General features: G+C 43.6%; 1 protein-coding gene and 1 non-coding gene across 3 annotated transcripts; both read left to right on the forward strand.

Annotated features, from left to right (window-relative positions):
* The first annotated feature begins 1,341 nt into the window (after positions 1 to 1,341).
* On the forward strand, positions 1,342 to 6,277 carry TMEM167B (transmembrane protein 167B). Of its 2 annotated transcripts, none has more exons than XM_089514834.1 (3): positions 1,342 to 1,520; positions 2,653 to 2,784; positions 4,888 to 6,277. In XM_089514834.1, the coding sequence occupies exons 1-3, from the start codon at positions 1,511 to 1,513 to the stop codon at positions 4,968 to 4,970; spliced, it is 225 nt and encodes a 74-aa protein (XP_089370960.1). In that variant the 5' UTR covers positions 1,342 to 1,510; the 3' UTR covers positions 4,971 to 6,277. The 2 variants fall into 2 exon arrangements, with proteins under 2 accessions (XP_089370960.1, XP_089370959.1); XM_089514833.1 differs by lacking the exon at positions 1,342 to 1,520 and adding an exon at positions 2,191 to 2,429.
* A 2,946-nt stretch (positions 6,278 to 9,223) lies between these two features.
* Positions 9,224 to 9,595, forward strand: LOC149316111 (small Cajal body-specific RNA 2). The gene has a single exon (XR_016280784.1).
* Positions 9,596 to 10,820: the final 1,225 nt, after the last annotated feature.

Raw genomic sequence — 10,820 nt, forward strand, 5'->3', positions numbered from 1 at the left:
CACAAGTTCCAGTAAATTTCATCCAATTTACAAACTCCAGTTAGTATTCAAAGGATTCAGCCTTCTTTGCAAGAACCCCGTTTAAATAATGGTGTTCTGCCCAAGACAACATGTTTGGGATAAAGCTGTGAGTAAGGGGCTTTATCTTGTTTTGATTCCAGTGGTTTGCTATTTCACCCCACCTCTACCCTGGCTTTCTGCTGGAAACAGATGGCAGCTGTAGATCCCTTGCAGATTCACAAGGCTGAAGCTGGTGGCTTATTCCCAGTTCCTTATTACTGTGAAAATTTGGAACACGGCTAATTCCTTCAAATGAACCAAGACATCAGATGTCAATGTCCCTGAGCTCCTAAAATATATATTTATAGGTACTCTGTTCTTGAAAGTGACAGGTAAATGGGTGATTGCTAAAATGGCAATAACCAATAAAGAAAAAACATTCAGCACCTTAAAAGAAGTTGTGGGTCACAACAAATGATAGAGTGCCACATCCTTGGGATGCTCCTCTTTCAGCTGGAACTGACTCTGGAGACCAGGATTTGATTCCCAGGTCGGCCATGAAACCTACTGGGTGACCTTGGGCAAGTCACATTCTCTCAGCCTCAGAAGATAGCCATGGCAAAGCCCCCCTGAAGGAACTTGCCAAGGAAATCCCATGATAGGTTCACCTTATAGTTGCCTTATGTTGGAAACTACATTAAGTCCCAGTATTGGGGGAAAGTCCAGATATACAGTGGGCCCTTGGCATTTACTGGGGTTTGATTCCAGGACTACCCATGGATACCAAAATCTGTTAATGTTCAGGTACCATTAAATATGATGGCATAGTATAATGATGTGCCCTATATAAAATGACAAAATCAAAGTTTGCTTTTAGGAACGTGTGTGTGTGTGTGTATATTTTCAAGCCATAGATGGTAATGAATCTGTGGATATGGAGGACCAACTGTATAACCATTATTATTATTATTATTATTATTATTATTATTATTATTATTTAACTGGAATATATTTTAGGAAATAATAATGACTATTATTTTGGAAAATATTTTGGGAAATAAATATTTATTATTATTTCCCAAAATATTTTGCACAGTTTAAAATTTCTGCGCATGCTCCTGTTTCATGACATCATGCCAACTGTAACCTGGGCAAATTCCAAAGACATCAGTTCCAAATTGAAAACGTGAAATTAACCACAGCAGCAGCTTGTTCCATGTAGAGTACAGTGAGAAAACACTAGCAGCAGCAGCAGCAGCAGGAGGAGGAGGAGGAGGAGGAGGAGGAGGAGGGAACCTGGCCCCCCTCCCAGCACAAAACCATCCTTGTTTCGGCTTTCGGCTAGTGCTGCCTGAAAGAACTCTATGCGCTTTCCTCGGCCTAGAGAGGAGCCGCGTCTCCGTCGGCGCTCGCTTCCCGCCGCCTGGCGGTTCCGGTGCCGCGCTGGCCGTTCCAGTGGCAGGGGATGCGGTGACTGGTGAGCGGAGCTGGGCCTGGGGCGGCAGTCGTCATGGCTAACGGTGAGAGGGGCCTCTGCGGGGGCGAGCAGGAGGCAGCCTGGATGCTGCGGCCATGGGCCCTTCTCTCCCTCCTCCAACTGGGTGGGGCCCTGGGGCTAGACCTGGTCCTCCTTTTCCAGGACGCGTCCTACATTCCCCCCTCCTGTCCAGGAGGAATCCCCACATGTCCTCCATTATGAGCCTGACTAGGAAGCATGGGCTTATATTGATAGGAGTAATTGGTGGACTTATGTTGATAGGAGGATGCCTTTGCCTTTACCCAGGGTGGCCAGACCTGGTCCTCCTTTTCCAGGACCTGCCCTTACCTTTCATTGCCTTCTGTCCCAAATTGTCCTCCATTTTGAGCAGGACTCAGAAGCTTGCATTGATACGGATAGGAGTCCTTTGGGGCTTTTAGTTTGGGAGTGTCCTCTGTTTTCTTGAATGCCCTCCCATTTTGAGCATGGGTTTAACATTCCTATTAGTGGTTTGCTTTCATTTTCGTTTTTATTTGGTCGTGTCCTCCATTTTCTTGAATGCCCTACATTCTGCGGCACCTCATCCTGCTTTGAGGTTATGATAATCTGTTTGTTTTGAGCACGACTGAGAAGCATGAGTTTACATTTCTAGGGATGTGTTTTTAAGCTTTTTAATCTGGCCACACCCTCCATTTTACTTGAAGAGCCTACATTTTTTGGGGGGGTGCCTTGTCCTCCTTTGCGGTTAGGAGGACATGTGTCACTCCCCTGGCCTGTAAAATGTTTTCCAGGCAGAAGCAAAGTTGAGGGGGCCAGTGTCCCAGTCAAAGGGAGACCTTTTGAAACAGATTCGAATCCAGAACAGGATGACCAGAGGCCCTCCTTTTCCTGACCGGGAGGAATTCCAAAAGTCCATTTGGAGCATGAATAAGATGAATGAATTTACATTTCTGTTAAGTGTTTTGAGCTTTTATGTGGTCGTGTCCTACATGTTTTCTTGAATGTCTTTCATTCTTTGGTGCCTTGTCCTCCTTTCCAGTGAGGACATCTGGTCTCCCTGGTCAGGGCCTGGAGAGACCCTTCTCCCTCCCGTCCTTCTTCCCTTCCTTGCCATGAAAGATGCTCTTCAGGACCACCGTTGGAAGGTAACTCTTTCCCCGCTTCTTTCCCTGCAGTGTATTCCCTGGATGGGCTGTTGGTCTTCGGTTTGCTCTTCATTTGCACTTGCGCCTATTTCCGGAAGGTCCCACGGCTGAAAGTCTGGCTACTCTCAGAGAAGAGAGGGGTCTGGGGGGTTTTCTACAAAGGTAAGAGGCTCTCTGGGGGAAGCCTTGGCGAAGTTCCTGGGGTGGGGGAGAGAGATGGGAACGTGGTACCTTCTCAGAAAGCTATAGAAACATTTAAAGCAGCAGGCGATCAGGCTGAGAGTGCTTTCCTATGTTACAAATGGTTGAGGTAGATGAGGCACATCTGCCTCAACATAACAGTAGTATGACTGGGCTTAGAGGGCCACACCAAAAATTATCTCACGATTAAGAGCTCCTGATTCAGGAAAGATCAGTCCACCAACATTTTCTGAAATAACTATTCATGTAAACAAATGTGTAGTGAGCTGTCTAGAGTGACAACAAGTACTTGGAACAATAAGTAACCATAACACAGTCTTTCCTGTTGTGACCCTTTGGCATGTCAAAAAATTTCCAAACAGGAGGTGTGCATGACTTATGCTGACTTATCACAGAATTTTCTTGACAAATTATGTTCTGAGGAGGTTTGCCATTGCTTTTCCCCCAGGGCTAAGAAACTGTGACTTGGCCCAGGCCACCCAGTGGGTTTCCATGGCCAAGCAAGGAATCAAGCCCTGGTCTCCAGAGTTGAAGTCCAGCGCTCAGACCGCTATGCCACACTGGCTCTAACCACGGGTGCATCCACGCTGCAGAAATAATACAGTTTGACACCACTTTAACTGCTGTGGGTCAGTGCTATAGAATCCTGGGAATTGTAGTTTTGTGAGACATTTAGCCTTCTCTGCCAGAGAGCTTTGGTGCCACAACAAACTACAGTTTCCAGAATTCTATAGCATTAAGCTGTGGCAGTTAAAGTGATGTCAAATTAGGTTATTGTGGCATAGTGGTTTGAATGCTGGATTACAATTCTGGAGTCCAGGGCTTGATTCTTCGCTTGGCCGTGGAAACCCACTGGGTAGCCTGGGACAAGTCAAACTCTCTCAGCCTTGGAGGAAAGCAATAGCAAACCTCCTCAGAACATAGCCTGTCAAGAAAACCTCATGATAGATTTGCCTTATAATTTATAATTCTGCCCTAATTGTGATAATTTGGAATTGAAGCACAATGTTTAGGAGCCTGCCAATTACAAATGGTGAGATGAGAAAAGATTTTGGTACTGGATTTTGCATTCTGTCATTTAATTTTTGGTAGTGGTCATTACTCTGTAGATCTGTATCAGCTGAGTGATGTTGAACAAAAGTGTCTTTTACATTTCTCTTGTGTCTCCTGTGACCTCCTCCTCCACTTAAATTATGACCACAGAGGAAAGTGATGCTCTTTGTTAAAGGCATGAGCTACTAAAGTTTGCTAACATATGCCAAAGGAGTATCCATTGGTGACGCCTGGCAGTTGTCTTTTGATGGGGTAGAACCAAATACATGCTGGGTTTGAGATGCGTTCTACAAATACGTAAAAAGAAACAAACTGTCAAAAGCTGTTGTCTCCCCACTTCCAAGTTCAATGATTGAAGTAAAATGTCAGGTTTAAGGCTTAATTCAGACAGAATGAGCATGGCTTTTGGGCAACAATTTGTCTTAACTTACTAGAGTTTTTTTATTGAGCAATCCTGAATGAGGCTAATGGGGAATAAGAAAGGAGATTTCATACTGTCCAGAGTAAAAAGAAAAGATGGTTGATCGTATGGGGGGTCAGTTACACCAATCCTAGGATGATTGTCCTGGATTAACCCCATCTGAGGAAGCAGTGAGTCTCAAACTAGTTTCTACCCACATTGCCCACAGAACAACCTAGTTTACAGGCTTTCTGTCTGCTACTATCAGCAGCAGCATTTTGCTACCCTGACATAGTGGGACCCACTAGTAGAAATGAAAGCATCCATGTGCCATCTATCCCCTCCAACATTCAATATGGGGGGCACAGGAGTTTTTTGTCAAGTTGACTTGAACTTACAGCAACCCCATGAATAAGAGACCTCCAAGAGCTCTAGTCATCAACTGCCTTGCTCCTGTCTTACATGACTTCCTTGATTGAAGGAGGATGAGGTTGGGCTGTGCTTTTAGTGTATGTAGCAATAAAACAGAATTTGACAATTCTCAGAACCATTATAGCAAGTAACATGTATTCTGTACTGTTTTAAATGATAAATATCTTTTGGTTTTACAGCGGCAGTGATTGGTACAAGACTCCATGTAGCAGTAGCAATATCCTGCATTGTCATGGCTTTTTATGTCCTTTTCATAAAATGAATCCCAACTCATCAGATGGACAGTGCTCTTTGATGAACAATGATGCTATAGAAAGCATATCTCTTTGGCTTCAGAGGACAATATCTCTCAGAGGAGCATACTCAGACCCCTACACGGATGTCAAGAGGAAATTCTCTTATGACCAAGCTTTCTTTCAGACCAAGGGAGTGGCCTTTGTAAGAACAACCACCCTTTGTGCTTCTAGTAGAGCTTGAATGTAACCAGCAAATACTGTTTTGTGTGCAGATCATTAAAATCAGTGTTACTGTCTGCACAAAGTAAAAATCATAAGTTTGTAGAAATGGGTAAGATGAATTGTTTCTGGCAAATAGAACTGGTTAAGGCTTTTCCCATAATCTAGCAGAGCATGGAAGGGGCAAGTGTTTTCATTCCTGGTGTTCTAAAGGGAATTGCTGTAAATCTCCAAAATGGAACAGTGAACAGTGAGGGTAGGCATAGATTTGTTTTCATTTTTTTCTTTGATTAATGCACTTTTAAGATTAGAGGCTAAAGCTATCATAAAAATGAATGACTGGAAAACCATATGGAAAACTAGCTAGTAGTAAAGTATTTGCACATTTCAGAGAAGTGCTTATGTGCTCTGTATTCTTGAAAATATCTGGACCACAGAGGGGGGAAATGATCTTTGGTGATCTATTCACATCTCTCTTAAAGTAATTAACAGTCCTGCTACTTTTTACAGACATCTAAGAGTGCTGAAATATTTCATGTTCTGTCAAAGCTAGCTCACAATTGAGAATTGCCAACAACTTAAACATAGCCACAGTCTCTGGCATCAATGTTGTAGGAGAAAGCAATGAGGTCATATGCTGTTACATTAAGTTAATAGATGTTAAGATGTTTAAATCACATTTAAAAATCATAACATGTATATTTTGGAAAGTGTACAGACTTTAAAAATGAAGTTTTATCTTTATGTTCTTTATTTTTAATTATACATTTATAAGTTCTCTTTAGTTCACACTCCTCCTTTGAATGGTCCTTTCCTGTCATCTTGTGCTTAAAGTGTTGGAGGTAAACCTCCTACATTAAAGAGCATGTTTAACTTATATATTTAAAGCTTATGATGTTGAAAACACTTGATACAAACTCCAAAATGGTTTCAAGATTGGGACCTAATCTTTTTTAAAAATCCACTATTTGTATAACAACCTTTTTTCACAGATAGAAATTTATCCTATGTTTCTAGTTCAGCAAGAAATATACTGGAGTCCTAGCTTGGCCTCTGGTATTCCAGCAATATGTGTTTGAATAAATCTGCCTTATTTTTTATTTCCCAAACTTCATATTTAATAGACATTGGAATTTTTTCTTCCTTTTAAAATAATTTGTGATGTATTCTGACTGGGATCTGAAGAAATAAAAATGGGTATTGTGAACTCTAAATTCTAGGGAAGTGGGAAGGAAAAAGCCGAGTTCAGTTTCATAAAACATTCAGTTGTGGTTTGAAAGATGTTTAATTGGGCATGACTTCCTTGTACCAGCATTTAACGGAGTTTTATTTCATGGTAAGTATAATTTTGTAATTTTTAATTTTTGGCTAATCTCACTGCACATGCCCTAAAAGCATTTTTGAGATAATTTAGCAGCCAGTGGTCCCGATTTTAAAAAATCTTCACCTGTTAGAAAATATTTTGCTAAATCGACAAAAAAAGCTCATATCTAAACAGCCACAGGGATTTTAAAAAGTGAACTTTTTATTCTTATAAAGATGACCTTTCTGCTGTCTAGTTCTGTTTTGGGATTAATAGTAATTTATATATAAATTTGCAGTAATTCTGATAATTTAATACATGTTGCTGTTTGCATCTGGGGAAGTAGACCAAGTCTACGCAAGCTTATCGGTATGTTACAACATCTTTCACTCATTTAGTCACAAAGGTGCTACAAGATCCCTTTGCATACTAATATTTCAGTCTAACACGGATGTGTCTCTGTTGCTGTCTAATTCATACACATTGTGGGGATGGGAAACCATGGCCTAAATCCAACATATTGCTCGCAGAGTGAAAATCCCTGCTAGCCGGATTATACGTTTGTGCTGTCAGTTGCTTATGCAACACAAGACTATTGGCAAGCACCCTTGTGCTAATTCTGAAAATGTGAAACTGCTAGTACAGGGAGCTTTGTGTTAACGCAATATCATTGTTGGATACAGCTCAAGAGCACCAACCAGATATTTGCCCATAGGAAGTCCCATAGGAACTTTGGTTACACAAGTGTTTGTACTGTGTAGACCTTTATGTAAGGAAGTATCCAATACCCTGTACAAGTTGTTCCTTCATTTTCCCATGGTGCAAAGGTAAATGGGCAGTGCTAGCCTGTGACTAGAATGGCTGTAAAGCTACCAGCCACACTGGCCCACCCCCATTACAGCAATTGACTACATAAGTACACTGGCAGTGCTTTATGCCAGAGAGATATTACCAAATCCCAAACAGCAGGAAGGATGGGAGACAGGCAAGAGTAGCCATTCCCCAAATACAGTATTTTGAACTATGGTTCTCAACGGTTAATATGGACAACAGTAAGGAACTCGAGTTCAGATCCAAAACACCTGAAGGTCATCAGGCTGGAGAAACTTGAACTAGTTAAGCAGAAAACAAAATAATAAAAATTATGGCCACAAATGATACGCAAATTTGATCATACAGTATGCTGTCAGAAGCATTTTTATACTGTACATATGTGGTCAAATTACCAGATGGCATTACAGGTTACGACTACTTTTACATGTATATGTGGACCGTATCTGTAATGTGAGCTGCTCTGACATTCTTCAGCGGAGGCGACTGAATTCCTTTTCCGAAGTCTTTTATATATGGCACAATTTCAAAGCAGCTCATGGCACTCATCTGGAGGGGCTGTGCACACAACAGTGTGTGTTTGTGTGTATGAGGTATCTGTGTTGCTTAGTGATTCAGTTAGTCCTTTACTGAAAAACCTTTTTCAACCTAATACCGTTTAGAAATAAAAGTCTTACATCATCTTATACAGCAAGAAATTGATTATATTAAGAAGTGTTAACATAATAAAATAACATTTTGTGACATAGTCTGATCATCGGTGAAACTGAGCCTTGGAGGTATGGGGTAGTAAATATCTTCCGCCTTTTATCCCATCCTTCCCAAAAAGCTCAGGACAACTTAGGACAACTTTTTGCTGAGAGCCTGGCACAAGGTCACTTGGGAGTGTTATGGCTGAGTTAGGTCCAAAACATATTGCAGAAATAATCCAGATTGAGGCTGGATATTCTTTTGTGCTAATTGTGTGGTCTGGTGCTTTGATGATGACTCTGGAGACCAGGGTTCAGTTCCTCGCTTTTCCATGAAACCCCCTGGGAGAGTCACACATTCTCAGTCTCAAAGGAGTGCAGTGGCAAACCTCTGGAGAAAGTATGAGAAATGTTCCCATAGGGAAACAGGTTGCATCCACACTGGAGAAATAAACCAGTTTGGCCCCGCTTTAACTCTTCTCTGGCTCAAGGCTATGGAATTCTGGGAGTTGGTTGTGAGCCCAGAGCCAGTGTGAGGCAGTGGTTTGAATGTTGGATTAAGGCTGCATCCATGCTGCAGGAATAATCCAGTTTGAGACTGCTTTAACTGCCCTGTCTCAGTGCTAGGGAATCCTGGGAATTCTAGTTTATGGTGGCACCAGAGCTCCCCGACAGAGAAGGCTAAATGTTGCACAAAACTACAATTCCCAGAATTCCTTAGTATTGAGCCAGGGCAGTTGAAGCGGTCTCAAACTGGATTATTTCTGTGGAGTGTTTTAGACATTAGTCTAATGCCAGTGGCCCAAAACTGTAACCTTTTAAGAGATTTTGGACTTCAGCTCCCAGAAGCCTCAGCCATGTTGGCCAATAGTCTGGGATTCTGGGAGCTGAAGTGACAGTCCTACATTCCCTTAAAGAGCAGAGTTTGGGGACCACTGGAACCCAGTGGTTCCCAAACTTCGGTCCCTTCAGATGTTTTACACTTCAGCTCCCAGAATTCCTGACCGTTGACCAGGCTGGCTAGAGCTTCTGGGAGTTGAAGTTCAAAAAAGAAGACCCCCCCTCCCTGCATGACGTCACCTCCGGCCACCTGCCTGTATGCGATTCCCTCAGAGGCGTGGCCAGCCCCAAACATCGCGAGCAGAGGCTGCAAGAACGAGAGCATTACCCAAAATCCTGTGCGGCGGGGTATAAGGGAGCGGGAGGGGGCGTGGCTTGCCAGTATTCCAGTGGGCAGTAGCCGGGGAGGGTGCGTGTTGGTTGGTTGTGCGCGGGAGGCCGAGTGCGTGAGGGACGTTTGGGGCGTGGCTGAGGCGTGTGTGTTGAGGGAGCGTGAGAGAGTGAGTGAGTCCCCGCGCTGCGGCCCTTCCTTTTCTGATACACTTTGATCTTATTTGATCGGGCCCCGGTGGTGCCGCCGCTTTCCGGCCCCGAAATGAGAATAACCCCCTTCCTGCGAAGCCCTTCCTCGGGCGCTGTGCAGCGAAGCAGGTCAACCGAGCCGGCGGCCGTTTTAGTCGGAAATGATGAATTGATCAGATAGATGAGGCTGGAGGCTGGGGTCACCCCCTCCTCTCTGCCAATGTGTATCGAGGCGATTCTGATCCGGATTAAACGCCGCCCTCCCTCTCCGCTCTTCCCTTCAGCCGCATGGCCCTCGCTCCCGCCATGGAGGATCATTTGGGAGTGCTTACCCATTGGGAATCCTTGCCCAGAGGGAATCATCCAGGAGTACTTGCCATGGAGAATGATAGGAGAATCCCACAGAGGATCATTGGGAGTACTTGCCCATAAGAGGGTCGTTGAAAAATACTTGCCTATAGAGGATCACTGGGGAATACATGCCCATAGAAAATGATAGGAGAACACTTGCCCATAGAGAATCATTTATGGATTCCCTTTTTTGCATTGAATGTTTTAGCAGTCCAGCCTTTATATTCTCTATGGGTAAGTATTCTCCTTAATTTTAATAAATTAAAATATTTTAATTTTAATAAAGATTAGGCCCAGATCCAGCAGGGCTAGGCTGAAGAAAGAGGCTCCTCCCTCCATCACTGTCATCCTTTGGCCTGTGAGGGAGTGACCAGGCAGGCCCAGATCTGCCAGGGTTAGCCTGAAGAAGAGCCTTCCCTCCAGTCCATCTGCCTTGGTCCAGGCCTCAGAGGGAGAAAAGAACCACTGGACCTCATCCCCTTTCCCACTACCATTCCCTTTTCATTTTGTGTCATGTCTTTTAGATTGTAAGCCTGAGGGCAGGGAACCATCTAATTAAAAATAATGATTGTAAGCCGCTCTGAGAGCCATTAGGGCTGTAGAGTGGGGTATAAATACCTAATAAATAAGTATTCTCCAATGATCCTCTGTGGGCAAATATGGTTTTCCTATGGGCAAGTGCTGTCATTTATTTTAATACGTCCCTATAGAATCATAGAGTTGGAAGAGACCACAAGGACAACTAGTCTAGCCCCCTTCTGCCATGCAGGAACTCACAATCAAAGCACCCCCAACAGACAGCCATCTAACCTCTGTTTAAAGACCTCCAAGGAAGGCGACTCCACCACTCTTTGAGGGACTGTGTTCCATTGCTGATCAGGAAGTTCCTAGAACCATAGAGTTGGAAGAGACCGCAAGGGCCATCCAGTTCAACCCCCTGCCATGCAGGAACTCCCAAACAAAGCATCCCCATTGACAGATGGCCATCCAGCCTCTGCTTAAAGACCTCCTAGGAGGGAGACTCCACTACACTCCGAGGGAGTGTGTTCCACTGTCAGACAGCCCTTAATGTTGAGGGGGAATCTCTTTTCCTGTAGCTTGCATCCATTGATCTGTGTTCT

The sequence above is a fragment of the Sceloporus occidentalis genome, unplaced genomic scaffold (genome assembly GCF_023333645.1).
Source record: "Sceloporus occidentalis isolate IW3139 unplaced genomic scaffold, rSceOcc1.0.p SCAF_3, whole genome shotgun sequence".
NCBI lineage: Eukaryota > Metazoa > Chordata > Lepidosauria > Squamata > Phrynosomatidae > Sceloporus > Sceloporus occidentalis.

Bases quoted from the DNA above. Each gene is read 5' to 3' on its own strand.
- TMEM167B (XM_089514833.1), top strand. The intron at 2,785-4,887 runs GTAAGAGGCTCT...TTGGTTTTACAG, and splicing joins CTGGGGGGTTTTCTACAAAG to CGGCAGTGATTGGTACAAGA.